We start from the raw sequence: 21,243 nt of genomic DNA on the forward strand, positions 1-21,243 counted from the left end.
GGGACCATTGAGTCTGCAGGCTGATGCTCTATCCACTGAGCCAAACCAGTCAGGGCTATTACTCTGTATTTAATTGCCTATCTACTTGTCTACCTTAATCTCTCACTTGGCCAAAATTCAATGTAGGTAAAAACAAGGGTCATCTTTGCCATCAGTGGCTCAACATAACAAGCACAAAAAAACTACAAAAGTATAATGCTAAATTCACAAGAAAAAATAAGTTGTCAAACTAAGTTTGATTAGCTATTACTCCATTTTATTTCTTAGCTACCTATTCATTTTACTAGCAGAAAAGTAGTAGTGGGCATTAACTTTAATAAGAAAAAAAATTAAAATTAAAATTCAGATTTTTTTTCTGTTTATTGATATAAAAAACCATGGCTCACTATTAGCAATTAAATACTTTATTCCAGTTTTGGACTAAGAGATCAATTTGAGATCAATGGCCCAAAGTCACCCAACTTCTCCACAATTAAGACTTATCTTTTCCTTTAATGGCTTCCTTTCTTCCTCAATTTCTTTTTTAATTGACTTGAAAGAGAGGAAGGGGGTAGAGAGAGAGAAACACTGATTGAGAAACATGGATCAGCTGCCTCCTGCACATTGCCCAACTGGGAACCGAACCTGCCACCTGGGTAAGTGCCCTGTTTGGGAATTGAACCCACCATCTTTTGGTATGTGGGGCAGTGCTCCAACCAACTGAACCACCTGACTAGGGCTCCTATTCCCTTATTTTCTAAAACAGTGTTTCTCAAAGTGGTTCCTGGACCATATGTCCAAATGTGGTGGAGTGCTTGTTAAATTCAGGTTGCTGCTGACCACCACACCGAGGTTCCCAATAACCAGATACAGAATTTGGGGGGAGAGGGCAGAAATTTACACATTTAATACACCTCAGCTGATTCTTATGCACACTAAAGCCTGAAAAGCATTACTCTAAAAACATTACTCTTAACATGTTTTGCTGTAAAATGAACTTCAACAGTTCAGCTGTTTGTCTGACTTTACCACAAGCCTACAAATAATTGTGGAGGACCCACTGTGATGCAAATTCAGAACTGGTAATCCCTGCTCTAAATGTAAGAAATTAGATGTTAATACTGCAATCTCATGTACCTTCTGCATGGATAAATCTAGATCATCAAAAGTTAGATTACTGCTATTTAGGAACCATCTCACAAACTGTAGAACTGTATCATTTTTCATAACTAGATCTTTAAATATCATCTAAAGATGATCTGCAAAGTCAGAAAACAATGCATTATTTAGGTTCCAAATCTCTAGTCTCTTTGAAGTAAGCTAAAGTGATCAAATGTTTTTTGAGTCATGTTTTTTCAACTCGATGAAAGCTGAGCTCTATTACTGTTTAACTCAGAAGCCTTCCTCAGAAATTAGAATAATTTCTTTCAGTATAAATTCCTTCAGCTATCAATCAACTTCAATTTGCAAATGTTTCTGCAACAAACTCATAAAGTTACACTCAGCATAAGCAGACTAGACACTATGGCTTCTTTTATTTATGTCTGCAGCCTGTGCCAAGATGACCAGAATCAGGACATGAGGGGGAAGAAGGGGTGGGGACGTTGAGTCCACTGAAACTTGCTCAGCTGGCTCATTTTCAAAAAGTGGGTCTGCTCTGAACATGGACTATTGGCCACAAACCCATATAAATTTCCTTTTACACCACCTTTCAAATAATTACAACAGGATTAAAAAACAGACTGAACTTTGAAAATTCAGATTTAAATTCCAGCTCTGCTAACTGCAAAAAAGTCACTCAATGTTTCTGGCTTTGGTTTCCTTGTTTGAAATAAAATGGAGTAAGTATGGATGGTAAATCTCAATTGATGGGGTAGGGGGCAGAATAAATTCCCTAAAAAGGGGCACACTTTTCATTATCCCAATTCAAGAATCGTTGCCATAGTAATCCATCACTCCTAATGTGAGGGCACAGTACTCTTCAGGCCCAGTTGATCCATCGCCTTCCTCTAAGTTCAGGACTGTGACTTAGATCAATCTTATTATTGAAGCAAGGTTTTTAGAATTACCTATGTCTGAAAAATTCTTGATCTAGTATTTAGTTTCTAGATGGCTGTTGAGAGATTCTCTCCAATAGGAAGGTTAATTTTTCATCTTAAGGTCTTTCATAGCTGACCAGGAAAAGCCACTGTACTCCCTAGCTCACTGCTGAGATGACATCATTTTTACCACTTTCTGTTCCCAAATGGCATTTTAACTTAAATATGTCCTTATATAATTGGATGTGGTTGAGTAAAAAATTAACCAATTCATATGCTGTAGGTGGTCTTCATGCTCCAAAAGTTGACTCAGAGAGGAGAAGTTATGGAAGACATGCAGAACCATGTATTCATATCAGATTATGACATATTATTAAGGCATACTTGCATGCTGCCCCCACACACATCAATGTCTGTTGCACAGATTTTTAAAATAACTGTGATATAAAATTCTGCAGATCTTTCCCAAAAAATCGTTGCCAAGACCAATGTCAAGAAGCTTATTTAACGATTATGTTTTCTTCCGGTTTTATGGTTTCAGGTCTCACGTTCAAGTCTTTAATCCATTTTGAGTTGATTTTGTGAAGTGTAAGATAGTGGTCTGGCCTCATTCTTTCACATATATCTGTCCAAGTTTCCCAAGACCATTTATTGAAGACTCTTCTCTCCTCATTGTATTTTCTTGGATCTTTTGTCATTAATTAATTGCCCAAATATCTGTGGGTTTATTTCTGGGTTCTCTATTATGTTCCATCAATCTGTTTTTATGACAATACCATACTGTTTTTTATTACTATAGTTTTGTAATATAGTTTGAAATCGGGAAGCATGATGTCTCCACCTACATTCTTCTTTCTTAAGATTGTTTTGGCTACTAAGGGTCTTTTGTGATTCCACAAAAGAACTTTTTCAGTTGGTTAGATCATTGTGTTGATACATCAAGGTTGTGGGTTCAATCCCAAGTTAGGGTACATACATACAATAGTCAACCAATGAATGCATAAGTAAGTAGAACAAATCGATGTTTTTCTCTCCTCTCCCTTCCTCTCCTCGCTCAAATCAATAAAAAACATTTTTTAAAAAAAGAATTAAGTACTTTTTAAGGGTCAGGAAATATTTCATCAAGTAGATCTATGGTTACTTTAGCATGTCACTTTCCAGATAACAGGAATTTTTTCAAGAAAAAATACTTAAGAAAAATATTCAAATTGGGAATGTTACTAGACTATGGTTCTAACAGTACCTTAGTTTTTCTTTCCAAAGTAACATTCAATGATAATTTTATTCTTAATTTCTTTCATCATTTGAGTTGTTTGAAGACAGATGATAAGAATGTCTAGTTTCCTAAATTCAGATGATTCCTAATTAGAATGCCAAACTGACAAATGTCTCTGACTTCCTGTCTATGACTAATCTGTACAAAGGGGAAAAGAAATCCAGTCCACAGGTTCCCAGGTTCCTTCTCTTTTGTAGTGCCCACTCTTGCTGGTCCTTTCTGTAGCTGCTTTATTTGATCTTAGTGCCTTTTATAGTCCTATGTTTCTGACCTCAGCTTAGCAAAATGACTAAAACTTTGCTTTCTATTGTTTCTGCTTTATGAAACCCCCAAATCCATAAGTACAACAGCTTCAAAATGAAGCCTGGATTAGAATCTGATTCCATCAACAGTTAAGAGAATCTGGCAAATCACTGAAACATTATCTGTGCTTCAGTTTTCTCAGCTATAAAGTGTGTTTAATAGTATATACTAGTAATAATTGAGTACTGAACTGGAAAATGTACTGAAAGTACATAATGCAATAAGAGTAACCAACAGATGCAAAACATTGGGGGGTGAGGCATGTATGGGAGTGGGGTGGGGGGGGCAATGGTAAGATATGTACACATATAATACCTTAATAAAAAAATAAAAAAATAATAAAAATAAAAATTAAAAATGGAAAAGAAAAAAAAAAGAAAGTACATAATGCAGTGCCTGGCACACTACAAGCCTTCACACAGGGTGGTTACCACTGTCATATTACATTTATTATTCATGTTTCCCTACTCTAGTTTGGAATTGGTATTCATGATCCTTGACTTGTACCCCGACTACCAGGCCAAGGGAGATACAGAAGGAAAAAAACAAGTCCTTCCCTGACAAAGGAATCTATGAAATACCGAACTGGAGAAGGAAGACAATCACTAATCATGAAGGTTGAAGAGGAAATCTAGCAAGAATCAACTGGTTGTTTGAGATAGGTATGTTAACTTTAATAGAAAACAAAAGAAGTCTCAGAAATATTTCAGTTGAAGCATATAAATACATAGAAATCTCTTACTGGCATTTAAAAAAATAAAATAAAATACAGCTTTTCAGTAGCAACCTAGTTTCCATGGGGAGTTATTTTTCCAAATAGCATAAAATTAGTTTCCATCTTAAACTGCACCTGTTAGATCACTAAACATTTGTATTATTAAGTCTCTGGACTTAAAAGTGCTGTCAATGTGAATTTTCCTCCTACTGTGCCCATCTGTTCTTTTCTTGTGGGCCCAGAGAAGCCAAAACTTAATAAATATTCAGTTTTCAGACTTCTTTATATTTTCATATAAGCATTTATATCTACTGAGGAAAATTATAAGACTGTGTGCAGAAACTTAACTCACATTTGATTTTCCTTTTCTCACTGTCCAAGTGGTCACTATTTTTATGGAAGACTAAAGAGTCACCATACATATAAAGCCAAGGAAAACAAATGATTATAACTTTAAAAGATGCATTTGTCAGAGATGGTAACTGATCTTTGCTGATAATAACTCCACAATGTATCTTACTTATTCATGTAATATTAGATAAATAATTTATGAATTACCCAATGTTGATGTGAAGGGCCAGCTCAGGTGGGGAAAAGCATCAAGGCCACTGCCTACTCGTGGCTGCTCCTCATCGAGGTCAGCAGTGACCTCCTTCACAGGATGCATTTCACCTAGTGATGTTGCTCCTCCACTCAAGCAGCGAAGGGCCGCGGTGAGCTCGCTTTCCAGGACTACCTTCCCTGTCATGATGTCAAGCTGGCTATATTAGAATTATCCATACCTACTCGTGTAGTGTTACTATTTGACTAAACAAATACTTGTTTTACTTTAAAAATCACACTTAAAAACAAAGTAACACCAACGAAGAAATGGATGGTTGCTACATTAAAAACACTGGAAGCTACAAACATAAATTCAAGATAGATATAAATATTAGACACACATGGCTACTTATAAAACTACTTGGCAGGCAGAGATCTGCAGGAAGATGTTACATATTGGCAGGCTTAGAGCAGACTGAAAAAAAAAAAAAAAACTACCTCAGCAGCTGCAAGGCCGATGCATACTCCTCTGAATCCCATATGTTCTTTTCTAAACATGTGCAGTACAGCTCTCTGATCTGTAAGTGAACAGCATACTTATGAGGAACCAAAAGTGATGTACTAAGTTGGCATTACTACTAGTTTGACAAAATCCACATAAATGGTCAAAAAATTAGGGTTACTAAAAACAACCATTTTCTTTTGATGACAACAAAACCAGCACATATCACATGGATCAGTCTTTATAAGAACATCATTTACATATAAGGAAAATGAAACTATATTGGAATTGGCTGCTAATCACTGGTCACTTTGCAACACAAAAATCATAAAAATGATGTGATTAATAAAAAAAGGCTTAATGGCAGAAATCATTTTATAAACAAGTTATTTTTAAAAAATATTTTTATTCATTTCAGAGAAGAAGGGAGAGGGAGAGTTAGAAAAACCAATGATGAGAATTATTGATGGGCTGCCTCCTGTAGACCTCCCACTGGGGATTGAGCCTGCAACCTGGGCATGTGTCTCCGACTGGAATCGAACCCGGGACCCTTCAGTCTGCAGGCCAACGCTCTATCTACTGAGTCAAACCAGCCAGGGCAATAAGTCATTTTTTACATATTTATTCTCTGAACCTTTAAGCTAGGTGCAAAGTTTTAAGAATACAAAATTCTTCCATTAAAATCCTACAGATGGCTCATGGGTTTATGATATGACACAAAGGCCGGCAGAGGGTAATTTTGCAGGAAGAAGTACTTGTTCCCTTTTAGCTCTTAGTACAATGCAAGGTTAACCATTAAGCACTCTCAAACAGAATTTTTCCATTTCACTAAGGCGGAGGGTCACCTCTGTTTAAGTGATGGAAAGTGTTAAAGAGAGAAAGCTGAAATGCCTTAGCACAAATACATTGTAGAGGAAACAACACCACTAGGATTGATGTGGTCATTTCTAGTTGTGGCAATCAGAGTAAAAAATATTGTTTCAATTACCAGTAATGGGTACAGCTGGAATGGATTTAGATTGTGCACTCACTGCAAGATTTGGATCCATTTCAAATTCTGATGTCTGAATGCTACCGAAATCAAAGCAAGAAACTAACCAATGTTCTGACTTCACAGATTCCAAATGAGGAAATTTTGGTTACCTGTCGACCCAATGGGTACTTGGGAAGAGAAGAAGTGAACTGATGAAGACATCTCAAAACCAGAAAGTAATTTGTATGGTACACATGCAGGCTTTCTAGTAATGATTGCGTCTCCTCCTAAAAAAAATCACAGAATACATATGTAAGTCAGTAATTTAAAAAATACAACAATAAATCTCCTTGATGGATATACATAATTTCAGAAAAACTGATAAGAAATGATTCAGAATTACAAATTATCCTCCTCAATTCTGAGAATTTATAATGTATACAAAATCCAGAGTAAAGGCTGGGTATTTTTTATTTTTTATTTTATTGTTTAAAGTATTACAAATAGTAGTACATATATCTCCTTTTTTTCCCCCCCCACTGACCTTCCAAGGCTGGGTATTTTTTATTTAGTATAAAAGTCTATTTTATACACACCAAAATTAATACGGTGATTTAATCTCCTATCTACAGCACTGCCACAAAATACAAGTGTGGCCCCCAAAATACAAGTGTGCAAATAGCATCTTAACTAGCCAGTGTGGCTCAGTGACTGAACATGAACTAAGAGGTCACAATTCGATTCCTGGTCAGAGCACATGCCTAGGTCACGGGCTCGATCTCCAGTAAGGGGCATGCAAAGGGCAGTCCATTGATGATTCTCACTCATCTTTGATGTTTCCATCTCTCTCTCCCTCTCCCTCCTCTCTCCGAAATCAATAAAAACATATTAAGAAAAAAACACACAGAAAAAAGAGCACCTTGTTGGATGCCCGCCTGTGCCAGGCACCTCGTGTGTGCCACAGCAAAGTAGGCCCATTACCCTCTACCTCACTGGCATCAGAAGAGGGAGGAGATGACCAGTAATTAACAGTTACTGAGGTCCCACTTACGATGTATGCTTTTCTTAAAGTACAGCTAGAGTTATGTTTGAAAGGGAAGAAACACCACAGGTGATTCTGCCTTTTGTTGAGATTCTCCAATATACACAGGTTTTTCTTTCACTTTACCAATTAAGAAAAAATAGTGAAAAAGAGAAATCTAAAGCCAACAAGCTTTATAATTTAGAATTCAGTATGATATGAAAGATAGTGTCTTAAGACTAGGATGACTAACCTTACAAATAAATTTCAAAAGGTTTTTTTTTAGGGGGGATGGGAGGTTGAGGAGAAGGAGCATTGTTTTCTAGAACCTTCTGAAGTAGCTTAAAAATGATTTTAAAACACTGCATCCTAGCAAGAGTTTTTCAGGCCTCATCTTTTCATGACTGTGTACTTCTGTAACATTTTCTTAAGAGAATTATGATCTACTTTTCAGATTTCTTTTTTCTTCTGAGAAGTCAAATAAAGGACTTTAACCACTGGGCTGTCTTTTTTCGGGAATATCTTGCAGATACCCATTAATTTTAGTAGTCAACCATGCAGAAACAAACACTTCAGGTATCAATAAATTCAAACAAATCTAAAAAGCAGCAAATCTGAGATATTTTCCTAAACTCCAAATCACTTAGAAATCAATTCCTTGTTTCAGCAATCTATGGGTCAGCCTAGGCGCAGTGGTCGGCAAACTCATTAGTCAACAGAGCCAAATATCAACAGTACAATGATTGAAATTTCTTTTGAGAGCCAAATTTTTTAAACTTAAACTTCTTCTAACGCCACTTCTTCAAAACAGACTCGCTCAGGCCGTGGTATTTTGTGGAAGAGCCACACTCAAGGGGCCAAAGAGCCGCATGTGGCTCACGAGCCACAGTTTGCCGAACACGGGTAGGGCAAACAAAAAAACAAACTGAAAGCCTAGGGCAAATTAAAAAAAACACCTTTAATATCAAAATGTTTTTCTTCCCAGTATTTGAATTAGTTGGTAATTCAAAAATCTAGGTCTCCTATCATCAGTACACCAGTAGTACATCAGCGCAAATAGTACTTTAACCACCAACTGGGAGAGCATATTTTAATTCTATGTTTACCGTCAACCAGCAGTTTTTGATGCAAGAATTTTTTAAAACAGGCAATACCTGACTATTTAGTCAGCAACACTGATCTCTTTTTCCTTAGATTGTCAAATAAGAAAAATAACAACAGCCAACACAACAGCCATCCAGTGTGAATGAATCAAAATCATACCTATTTTTTTGTCAGGTCAGCAAAAAATGTATTTTTTGGTGTGCTACAGAATTTTAGTAATTAGTTTATGTGCCATGAGATAAAAAAAAGATTGAAAATCGCTGCTGTAAACTGTAACACAGAAATTGCATAAAGGCAACAATTGCTTCCCTTGATGAATGCTTAAACAGCTTTTAAACAGGGGAAGCATTCCATAGAAAAAAGAATCTATTACTGAATAAAGTCATACTTGATGCTACTTGCACTACCCAATGCTTCTACCCTGTGGAGTAACTATATATACAAATAACTGAGTGGTACAGTAGAATTGAGTAACATCTTTCCGGAATTTACTTGTATGAGGAGAGAAAATAAATACTTTACACAGCATGGGCAACATTGCACACTCAGGAACTGTGCCCTGGAGTGTAAGATGAGAGATATCTGAAAACCCCATTTCAGATTTCTCAAACACTAATAAAGAACCCTAGGCTCCTGCTCCTCAGCTTATACTAACTCTTCAATAAAGTGTCACAGAAAGTGTGTGGGCTTTGACATCAGGCCTGGAAATTAAGGCCAGATCTTCCACTTGCTAATTGTGACACTTTAGATAGGCAACTTACTTAATCACTTTGTGACTCCCCCATCAATACAAAGGGATGTAAAAACATCTGTCTTATGTGGTGGCTGTGACTCACAATGAGGCAATGCATAAAAACTAATTGGGAAAAGCTATTAATATTCCATTTCCCCAAAACATTTGCTCATGGAAAGGAAAGTAATTTTTCATTATTTAAAAAACCTTTTCATTATTTCAAGGCCTAGTGTTTGTTATGATCAGATAATGATGATAATTATGCAAATAAGATGAGGCCACAGTCTTAAATTTCAGGCACAAGCAATTATAGTAAATTTGAAAGTTCTGTTTCAGGCTCTTTTGACTTCTCAATTTTTCATGAAATACAGTTTCCTAAATGAAAGTTTTAAAGTTGATTAGAAAAAAAAAAGAAGGCTTAATTACTAAAGCAACACTAGGGGCAAAAACACAGTAAAAGTATATCTAGTCACTTCTGCTATTTCATCTAAAACCTATAGTTGTCTAACTAATAATAATTAATAATTTATCTATCTTCAATTAAACCTATGCATTAAAAGAAAATTATAATGAGGAATTTAAATGATTTAACCAGCCAGGAAAAATTATTACTAATCTATTTAATGAACAAATACATAAAATCATAGCATTCCAGAGCCAAAAGAAACTAAGGATTATTTGGTTAAACTTCTTTTAAGTGTCTGAAAGCTATGAGTCATCAGATGTTTCAGTCAATGTCAGCTGTGTAGCTTATTCTGCTTAAACGTACTAGAACTTGATTGTTAATTGTCAGAGTATACTCTTTGGCCATGGTACCCAGTTGCACTAAACATTTATTCAAGGGACAGACTATTCAGAAATAAGAAAATGCACAGAATCTTTTAGCCTTTCATCAGCAACAAATGGTCTAATGTCCCACCTTAGTTTAAACTTCCTAGTGAATTTTATACAAATGTATATGGTTTAGTCAGCTGAATTTTTAAATTTAAAAATGCACTCTCAAAAAGCCCAGTCCTTAAGTTTATAAAATACACAGTTGGGATATAGTTTTCTTGTTTGTTTGTCTTTCAGACCTTAACTGCAATTTTGTGTGTGTGTGTGTATGTTTTTAATTCTTTATTGTTTAAAGTATTAAATAAGTCTCCTTTTTCCCCCATTGACCTCTCCCCGGCTGCCCCCACCCCCCAGCACATCCCCTCACCCCCTACTGTCTGTGTCCATTGGTTATGCTCATATGCATGCATACAAGTCCTTTGGTTGATCTCTTACCCCCTCACCCTCCGTCTTCCCTCATAGGTTGGACAGTCTGTTTGATGCAGGATATAGTTTTAAGGCAATATTTAGTAAACAAAAGGTCCATAATTTTAAGTGAGTTAAAGGTTTTCTTTAACACCTTGAGTCCAGTCAGAGGATATTGAAAGTGAATCATTTGTTTAGATTTGGATTTCACAGATTAGTATAATACTTAAGAAAATAAGGTAAGGGAAAAATAAACATTTCCTTCTAGGGACTCAATCTAGTTTAGTGGTTCTCAAAGAATGGTCTCTAGCATTACCTGGAACCCTGCTGGAAATGCAGAGCTACAGTCAGAACCCCTGGGGATGGAGCCCAGAAATCTCCTTTAACAAGCCCTCCAAGTGATTCTGATTTGATTACCATTGGTTTAGTTCATCAGAGTAAAGACGAAAGTAGATTTTTAGGGCAGAAAGAGCCCAGACCAGCCTTGGGCAAACTACGGCCCGCGGGCCGGATCCGGCTGTTCTATCCGGTTCTCTTGCTCTCCCCTCCGCTCCTTTACTTTGAATTTATATTAGTTCACACAAACACTCCATCCATGCTTTTGTTCCAGCCCTCCGGTCCAGTTTAAGAACCCATTGTGGCCCTCGAGTCAAAAAGTCTGCCCACCCCTGGCCCAGACATAAAGACTACACATTTTTTTTGGAATATACTTTGAGGTACATGTCTTAGAAATCTGAGTTTAGAAACTAGATACAAAAACAAACTCTAAGCCCATCCAGCATGGCTCAGTGGTTGAATGTTGACCTATGAACCAGGAGGTCACTGTTCGATTCCTGGTCAGGGCACATGCCCAAGTTGCGGGCTCAATCTCCAGTGTAGGGTGTGTAGGAGGCAGCCAATCAATGATTCTCTCTCATTATTGATGTTTCTATCTCTCTCTCCCTTCCTCTCTGAAATCAATAAAAGTATATTTTTAAAAAATAAAAATAAACTCTAAGAGTAGGCATGTCTTTATATTATATAATCTATACGACTATGTAAAAGAATATTTTATATATATCCTATATATATAAAAGCCCAGCAACCGTTAAGGCTGAAGGACTGGACGACCAGAACAACCCATCCCTATGACACGCACTGACCACCAGGGGGCAGACGCTCAACGCAGGAGCTGCCCCCTGGTGGTCAGTGTGCTCCCATAGCCGGAGCACTGCTCAGCCAGAAGCAGGGCTCACAGCTGGCGAGTGCAGCGGTGGTGGCAGCAGCGCTAAGCAGTAAGGAGCGGCAAGCCAAGCAGTAAGGAGCGAGCAGGTAGGCAGTAAGGAGCGAGGGGTCCCGGATTGCAAGAGGGCGCAGGCCAGGCTGAGGGACATCACCCCCACAGCATGAATTTCATGCATCAGGCTTCTAGTATTTATATATAGTATATAAAACAGTATAGTATATAAAACTATGTATTCATATTGAGATCTTAATTTTTATAATAGTAAAAGTAGTAACAATATGATTTACATTTACAAAAGTTTTAGTTATATTTGTTTTTAACTCATTCTCACTTGCTGAGCAGACTTTATCACTAAACCTATAAGAAAATTGAATGTTTTGTTGGAGCTCCAGTGGCGCAATCGGTTAGCAAGCGGTACTTACAAGAAAATTGTACTAGGAATTATTATCTGATTATTTAGATAAGGAACTAGAGGCTTAATAGGGTAAGTGATTTTCTTAAATACACATGGCTCTTGAATAGCTGGAGATCAAATGTAAGATTTCTGAGTTTAAGATAAGGATCTTTCCCTACATCATGTGGTACCATATTTTAATGTGAAGTTTTTCCAATTTTTAAAATTGTAGCAAAATACACATAAAGTTGAATTATCATGTATTTAAAAACAAAATTATAAAAAGAAAAAAGCATTATAAGAATAAAATATTCAAAGATACTTTTACCCTACACTATTCAAATCAACATACACACTGATTAATTTTTCATAGACCTCTTCTGTCCTTTGAATTCAGCAGGTAGCCTGCAGATAACTTTTTCAGGCAAAGGGTACAAATCTTTGTACTCCTTCATATTCTATGTAAGTCTCAAGAAAATATGCCTTTAAATGAAAAAACATAAAATCCTAAAACGAATTCAGGAAAGATAAGAAGCAGGCTGATGAGTGTAACAAGAACAAGTACAGCAGAAATAAATGCTTAGAAAATACACAAAAAGTTACTGAAAAGCAGAGATAAATGTCAGGCTATTTCTACAAGAGACTAACCTAGACATTCTCTCCCATTGTAACTCAATGGTTAAAGGTACTCTAAAAACCTATTCCTGGCTTTTAAAAATATACTCTCAAAAGAAAGTTCTAGCAGGAAATGCACTTGGCAACAAGCTCACTTAGCAGAGAGCTAATCTATGTGATCTTAAAAGACTTCAGTAAACATGCACACATCCTTTTCCAGTGGTTCTTAAATGTCCTCTCTACCAAAATAACCTGCATTAGGATTTGAGGACTTCCTATACTGCTCTAAAAAGGTTATAGAAATTATTAAAACGATTCTTAAACTCAATCTAGAAGTGATTTTATATTAAGGCCCAGTGTGGATTCTGCATTAAAAATGATATTTAATAGCTTAGCTGGTGTAGCTCGGAGGTTGAGTTTTGACCCAGGAACCAAGAATTAGCTGGTTCAATTCCTAGTCAGGGTGCATGCCCAGATTGTAGGCTTGATCCCCAGTAGGGGGCGTGCAGGAGGCAGCTGATCAGTGATGTTATTCTTTCATCGATGTTTCTATCTCTCTATCCCTCTCCTTTCATCTCTCTCTAAAAAATAAAAAACCTATTTTAAAAAAGTAATCCTATATAATAAAAGCCTAATATGCTAAGTGTAGGGTCGGACAGTCAGGCGTTCAACCAAGCGTAAGATGCTAATGATATGCTAAGGAAGCTCAACCACTAGCTATGATGTACACTGATTACCAGGGGGCAGACGCTCCGACTGGTAGGTTAGCTTGCTGCTGGGGTCTGGCTGATCGGGACTGAGACGGGCCGGACACACCCTGGAGTCCTCCCGCAGTCCCTCCCCAGCTGGCCAACCTCCTGTGTCCCTCCAATTGTGAACTGGTGGGGTCCCTCAGCCTGCCCCACACCCTTTTGCAATCTGGCACCCCTTGGGGGATGTTGGAGAGCCGGTTTCCACCCGGTCCTGCTCAACGCAGGGGCTGCCCCCTGGTGGTCAGTACGCTCCCACAGGGGGAGTGCCGCACAGCCAGAAGCTGGGCTCACACCTGGTGAGTATAGCAGCAGTGGCAGGAGCCTCTCTCGCCTCCTCAGCAGCGCCAAGGATGTCCGACTGATGGCTTAGGCCTGCTCCCTGGGGGTAGCAGGCCTAAGCCATCAGTTGGACATCCCCCGAGGGCTCCCGAACTATGAGAGGGCACAGGCCGGGCTAAGGGACCGCCCCCTGAGTGCACAAATGTCATGCACCGGGCCTCTAGTCTATATATATAAAAGCCTAAGCAACCATTACGACCAGTTGACTGGTCGACCAGTTGCTATGATGCACAGACCACCAAGGGGCAGACGCTCAATGCAGGAGCTGCCCCTTGGTGGTAAGTGCGCTCCCATAGTGGGAATGCCACTCAGCCAGAAGCTGGGCTCACAGCTGGCGAGAGCAGCTGAAGCCTCTCCTGCCTCTGCGGTAGCACTACCGAGCGTTGGCAGCAGGCTCAGCAGGGCTGGGATGAGCGGAGCGGCACCCGCCCCAGCTTGGGATCCTTCCTGGCCGCCTGCTGCTTCACGCACTGCTACGTCCCCCGAGGGGTCTGGGATTGCGAAAGGGCACAGGCCGGGCTGAGGGACCCCACCAGTGCACGAATCCATGTACTGGGCCTCTAGTGTTTAATAAAAGCCATTCTCTATTGTAATGTTGTATGTCAATTGTAGCTCAAAAAAAAACACAACCATTCTTAATAATTTTTTTGAATTTACAAAAAGGAGGTAAATTAGTATTTAGAACTATACAAAACATATGCCCTCTGGGAACTAATATTCTTTTACTCAAAATCTGAAAATAATACATAATAGCAAAATTCACACAGCACCAGAGCTTAACTTCAATCTCATCTTAATTTTATTACAATTTTCTAACAGTTCACTTTTTCCTTAAAATGGCATAAAGTGTATAAAAATCAGTGTGACATTATGAGTTTCTAATTGTCCATCAGTAAGAGAAATTGTCCATCAGTAAGAGACTTGTTGAATAAAATGGACAATCATTCAATAAAATATTATGCTACTGTTTAGTACAGACAAGCAATGATTTCCAAAATTAAGTGCAAAACAAAACAAGGTACATATAATCCTATATAATAAAAGGTTAATATGCAAATCAACCAAATGGCAGAACAATCGATCGCTATGATGCACACTGACCACCAGGGGGCAGACACTCAATGTAGGAGCTGCCCCCGGAGGTCAGTGCACTCCCACATGGGGAGCACCACTCAGCCACAAGCCAGGCTCACGTGGGGAGTGGGCCTAAGCCGTCGGTTGGACATCCCCTGAGGGCTCCCGGACTGCTAGAGGGCGCAGGCCGGGTTGAGGGACTCCCTCCCCGCCATCCCCCGAGTGCATGAATTTCATGCACTGGTCCTCTAGTAGTGTATATAATATACTTATTTCTGTAAGACAGGGGAGGAAATCCCCATAATATATATATATATATGTATATGTATATATATATATATGTGTGTGTGTGTGTATATATATATACACACACACACACACACACATATACACATATATATACATATATATATAATTACTTGTATGTAGAGAATATTTCTAGAATGATATGTAAGAAACTAGTAATGCTGGCTATATCCAGGAAGGGAAAGAGGGCAGATGGAGTCTTTTCACTCTATATTGCTTTTGCCTTATGAATGATGTACCATGTCCAAGTATTATTTATTCATCCTATCTACTAAAAACGTAATATTCAAATTAACCATCACTCTGCTATACCCACAAGCCACGCCCACCAGCCAATCAGGAGTGACTATGCAAATTAACACAACCAAGATTGCAGCTAATTTGCATATCCAAGAGTAGAGGGAAGACTGAAGACAGCGTAGAAGGAAGCCAAGCACTGCAGAAGGGAGCGAAGCTGCAGAGAAGCAAGCAAGTGGGGCTGCAGAGAAGGGAGGGAAGCAGGCGGGGCAGGGAAGAAGGAAGGGAAGCAGACCGCCGCAGGAAGCCCTATTGCAGGAATCTTCCTGCAATGGGCCTCTAGTAAAAGATATAAAGCCAAACTCCTTCTTTTGATATTCCCTTCATTTTATGGCTAATTCATAATATTTTAAGCCAGCCTTGGGCAAACTAAGGCCCGCGGGCCGGATCTGGCTGTTCTATCCGGTTCTCTTGCTCTCCCCTCCGCTCCTTTACTTTGAATTTATATTAATTCACACAAATACTCCATCCATGCTTTTGTTCCGGCCCTCCAGTCCAGTTTAAGAACCCATTGTGGCCCTCGAGTCAAAAAGTTTGCCCACCCCTGTTTTAAGCTCATTACTTCTTTCCTGGCATTATATTATCAATATATAACGACATGTATCAAATCAATACCCACTTAGCTGTGAGTTCCTAAGCTGCATGGCTTCAATGTGCTTTTATTTATGACAGTCTTTAAAAGGACATTAAAATGAAACTGTCTGCAGATTCCAAAACTGTCATGTGGAAAGAAAGCTGAGATCTAAAAGTGTTTTCAAAATAGACCACAGGAGAAACCTAATGTTCTAGTTAATAAAAAAAAAAGTCTTATCTCTTATATGAGGTTTAGTGTCATCTTGAATAGTCACATTCCTATATGATTATCAAGGACTACTTCATTCTACAATGCATATTAAGATATACAGATGTTTTGTAAAATTAACTCAATAAATATTATGTGTATATTTTTTTTTCATTAAGAAAACAAGAATAAAATACATCCACACTCCTACCTTTAAAAATCTCTCATTAGTCAAGAGTGCAACCTGCTTTTCTGTAGCTTGCTTTTCCACGTACCTAAAATGTTTACAATATCATACACAAAAGGAGAAAATTAAACATTCTAAGTATTTGAATAGCACATGGGGGAAAAGAACTACCTAGATTGGTGGTCACATTCTTTCATTTCTTCTCAAAAATACATTCAAGATGATAGTTTAATGATATTTTTTAACTCCTTAAGTCAGCTGCAGTTCACAGCCTAGGGGTCAAATCATAAACTCCAGAAATGGAAATGTTATTTATAAAAAGTAACTCTGGAGAATCTGTAAATTATGTCCCCTTGTAAAAATATTTTTATTAATGCCAAATTTTGAAATCCAACAAAGAAATCTGACAATTAAAAACAGAAGGGGCACAGCCAGTGTGGCTCAATGGCTGAGCATCAATCTATGAACCAAGAGGTCACGATTTGATTTCCAATAGGGCACATGCCGGGTGTGGGCTCCATTCCCAGTAGGGGGCATCAGGAGGCAACCAATCAATGATTCTCTCTTATCACTGATGTTTCTATCTCTCTCTCCCTCTCCCTTCCTCTCTGAAATCAATAAAAATATATTTAAAGAAAAACAACAAAAAACACAGAAGGGTTTAAATTTGCTCTAAAAAAATTAAGTTTCTTTTTCCTTTTTCATCTTCAAAAATAACTGCATCTGAGATCCCTTATTTTGGCCCAAACTCTATCATAAGACATGTTAAATATGCACTTTTTTTTTTTTACCTCCTAAATGATGGAAGACGTCGGATGTTTTCACATTGATTATTTGATAAAAAATGTATTCTTCTCTTGGCTTCTGGGAGATTACAACACAGAACACTGAGGGGCTGGGAATAGAAATGCTCTAATAGAGAAAGCTGAAAAAAATATAAAGATTAAATATATTTGTTATATTTTGGCAGTAAATCTTTTGCCCTATGCCTGCTCAATTTTTAGTTGTTTTTTTTTAAACAGCAGAAGTATTTATGACACAAAATATACTTAATGTCACAATAACACTGCAAAAAATACATAAATGGTTAATACCTTTAATATTTTAAGGTTTTCATTTTGTGGACAAGGTCAGAACATTATAATCTCTGAAGTATAAACTAAATAAACTAATACAAATAGATAAATTAGTTATTTGCAGAAGCAACTCACTTAAAATAACAGTACAGTAAATGTTGTGGGGATGAGACCCAAGGTTCTAATCAATGTTCCAAAACGCATAAAAAAATACCAATCTAAAATCAGTGTAAAAACTGGTCTACTAAATAAATAAAAATGTTACAATGGTAGAAGTTTTGCCTATTCTTTTTTCATAAAAATAATAATGAAAAACGAGAATGGCTAAAGAAAATGTATCTTTTTAAATTCACTTTTACTTCATGGAGGAAAACATAATACAGTATCTGATAGATACAAGTAATCTAGTACTAGAATGCTATAGTTGTCACAGTAAAAGGATTAATGATTTTCCAGATTCTGCCATAACTGGTAAGATCTATCTCGTAAAACTCTCCAAATATTAAAAACTTTGAGTCTAAGCAACCTTCTATTGACCAGTTTGCTCTTTTCCAGATACCTTGATACTAGAGAGACAGTTCCCTACATAGTAGACAAAACACACTGTCATCACTGGGAAATAGCATTCCCATCACAAAATAATAAGTTAATATGCTAGCTTACAGATCACAATTAAGGTATTTGAGCTTGGTCCTTCCTGGGTAAACTAATAATGAATTTCTGAGCTACAGACCAGATACCCAAGGCTAGAGAAAATCCTCCAAAATAGTTCATTCTGGAGGAAGTATAAGGCTGTAAGGTGAAGGACCAGCCTAACTTAAAAATAAGTACTAATCAGAAAGCAACTATTCATGCCAAGTGCTAAGTTATTTTTGCACATATTAACATAATCTTGTTTCTTACTTATATTTTCCAATGACATTAATGTGGTAATGCTTATTCTAACGTTAACACCATTTTTTAAACATGAGAAAAATAAAAATCAAACATGATAAGGAACTTCCTGGGGAGGAGGAATGGGAGCAAGACACATGAGTTATAGAACTATAAATGGGATAAGAACCCAGTGTCACTTAACTATTTTGTCCAAGTGCGTCCTCAATCTCTGGGTCAATTAACAAGTTGGTTAACATATCCAATTGATGAAGGAAGGATTTAAACATATACAGAATAATCATATTCCCTATTTACCTCTACAGAAATCAGGACTTACACATATTTCCCACTGATGATTAGGAAAACTGGACAAATGGGGTCTAAATGTTCTGCCACTTATTAGCTATGTGACCTTGGCCAAGCTACTTACCTTAAGCCTGTATTTTCATGTGCAAAATTGAGGGTAATAAGATACATTAATGAAACAAAGGAAATACTTAGTAAAGTGCCCAGCACAAAGGAGGTGCTTAGTAAATGATCAGAAACCTATAAAATCATCCAATCTGATTCCCCTTATTTTACAGATGAGAAAACTGAGACCCACAGAGATTAGTAACTTGGTTAATGTCCTTTTCTTCACTTGCTTTTTCAATGGTATTTGAGACTACAATTTATATTTCCTAAAGCTCCTCCTTCCCTTGACTTCAGTGGTACTGAACTTTCTCTTGGCTTTCCTTTTGTTTTTAGTCTCCTTTCCCATCGCTCACTCTTATGTATCAGTCTGCTTTGGTTTCTACCTTTAGCGCTTTCCTTACGCCTCTGCTTGTTGCTTCATCCTCATTACATGACTTCAACTAACCACTTTTTAATGATAAATCCTAAATATTTCTAGCCCAGGTTTTTTCCTCAGTGCCAAATCTTTATATCCAAGAAAACCTAAATTAACCTCTTCAAAAAGAAACTCACCCTTTTCTAACTGGCTTTCATTTATATTAAGTGTACACTTAATAAATGGTACCAACCTCCAATCCATCTGCCAAACCAGAATCTTTGTATCTGTCACTTATGCTCCTCTCTTACACATCCTATCATCCATTTAGTCACCAGATTCTGCTGATTCCATCTCATCCTCAAATTTGTTTCCTCCTCTCCAGTCCCACTAACACTACCTTATTTAGCCCTTGTCCTATTTTGTCTATACTGCTGTAGATCTCTCCCTCTCTGGTTGCCTTTGCCTGGACTGCTCTTCCAATTCTGACCTGGCTAGCTCTTCTTCCTTAGGACACACTTCTTTATACAGAATCCCAGGAATGTTTCTTTCATAGCATTGACTCAGAACTATAAATGCATGCTTACTTTTCTGCTTCCTTCATTAAGCAATGAGCAATTTGAAGGCAGACATTTCTTTGTCCTCTGCATTTCTAGAACTTAGCATAGTGCTTGGATTTTAGTAGGCTCTTGATAAATAATTATGAAAAAATAAATGAATAAAATGAAAGAGTAAGAAGTTAGAAGTTGTTACAACTCCATGTCATTTAATTTCACATATTGCTAAGGTAAATATTTTCTTGCTTTTAAATACTTTTATAAAAAATATCTAAACTGAAAAAAAGACATATATTAGCCATAACAGACCACTACATATCCATAAGAGTGGATATGGAAAGTAATTTATAATCATCTAGGCACTACATAAACATGAGGTATTATATTGTGCTTTTGTACCGAAGTTATTAATACACAGGTTTTAATCAATTTGACAACTGACATGTGTTCACAATGATTACACTTTGCTAAGTTATTTCAGGTAGTCACCAAGAGAGGGAAATAATATTAAGTTTTAAACAACTAAAGAATGGGCTCTCTCTATTTTTAGTTTAGAATAGATGTTACGAAGCTAGGTTAATGAATTTTTTCTGGCAATTTAGGAAATCTTGGTGAAAATGCATTCACAATATATAAGAACAAAATATAAATGAACACATACACATATATGCAGGGGACAGCAAGCTATGACCTACGGCCCATTTTTATATGGCCCAGGAATGTTTTTTATATCTTTAAAGGGTTGTGGGTTGTTTTTTTTTAAAGCAAACAAAGACTATACAACAGAGGGCATATGTAGCATGCAAAGCCAAAAATATTTAATATCTGGTCCTTTACAAAAGTGTTTGCTGATCCCTTATATATAACATTTCCTAGGTAGAAAGTCCATAAGCTTTCATCAAATTTTTTTAAAAAGGTCTCTTTTCCCACCCCACCCCCTAACATGGTTAAGAATCACTGGAATGGACAGGGGCCCTTTTCCATTTAGCTATCCAATTAATGCATTCTCTATATTTTTGCTGCAAGGTAATAAAGCAATGGTAGAACCTAGAATAATATAACTTGAATTTACTTATTCTAGATTTTGCCATTTAAAATGCCTTAAATATCACACTAGTCAATTTGAAATAACATGCAAATTATTTAGAATCAGCTTGTAAATTTTCAAATCCATTAGTGTCTTCTTACCTGAAGTCCTTTTATAAAGTTCTGTATTGAGAAATCATAATATAAAAAGATGCTGGTTAGAATCTGTAATACTTTTTCACTTAGTTTAAAGGGAAATTGAGTTGTAAGAAGTAGCTGAAAGAGATAAATGGGGGACAGGACATACTCCTTGTTAGTCTTTATTCTTCATAAATATCAAGTATAAATAATGAGGCAAAGAATGAGACTATGACACAGTAACTATGAGAGCTATAACAATAGCTAGGTTTTTTTAGGTTAAACATCAACTGAAATTTTAAATTAATTAATTTACACAACAATAACAAAAAGGAGCTGTTCATATCACACATTCAGAATCAAAGATGTCTATCACCTCCTACCCAATTCCTCATTTTAAAAAA

The 21,243-nt window shown here is 37.1% G+C and overlaps 1 protein-coding gene across 6 annotated transcripts in view; it reads right to left on the reverse strand.

Annotated features, from left to right (window-relative positions):
* The window catches only part of ORC3 (origin recognition complex subunit 3), a 60,628-nt gene that overhangs the window by 19,260 nt on the left and 20,125 nt on the right, over nucleotides 1–21,243 (reverse strand). For all 6 annotated transcript variants that reach the window (XM_080663745.1, XM_080663749.1, XM_080663744.1 and 3 more), the window contains 5 exons: nucleotides 20,864–20,977; nucleotides 17,189–17,322; nucleotides 16,422–16,485; nucleotides 6,501–6,617; nucleotides 5,354–5,433 (listed from right to left, as the gene is read on the reverse strand). In XM_080663745.1, the coding sequence (XP_080519871.1) occupies nucleotides 5,354–5,433; nucleotides 6,501–6,617; nucleotides 16,422–16,485; nucleotides 17,189–17,322; nucleotides 20,864–20,977 (509 nt within the window). The remainder of the gene's footprint in view (nucleotides 1–5,353; nucleotides 5,434–6,500; nucleotides 6,618–16,421; nucleotides 16,486–17,188; nucleotides 17,323–20,863; nucleotides 20,978–21,243) is intronic.

The sequence above is a fragment of the Plecotus auritus genome, assembly GCF_963455305.1.
Source record: "Plecotus auritus genome assembly, chromosome: 4".
Taxonomy (NCBI): Eukaryota; Metazoa; Chordata; class Mammalia; order Chiroptera; family Vespertilionidae; genus Plecotus; species Plecotus auritus.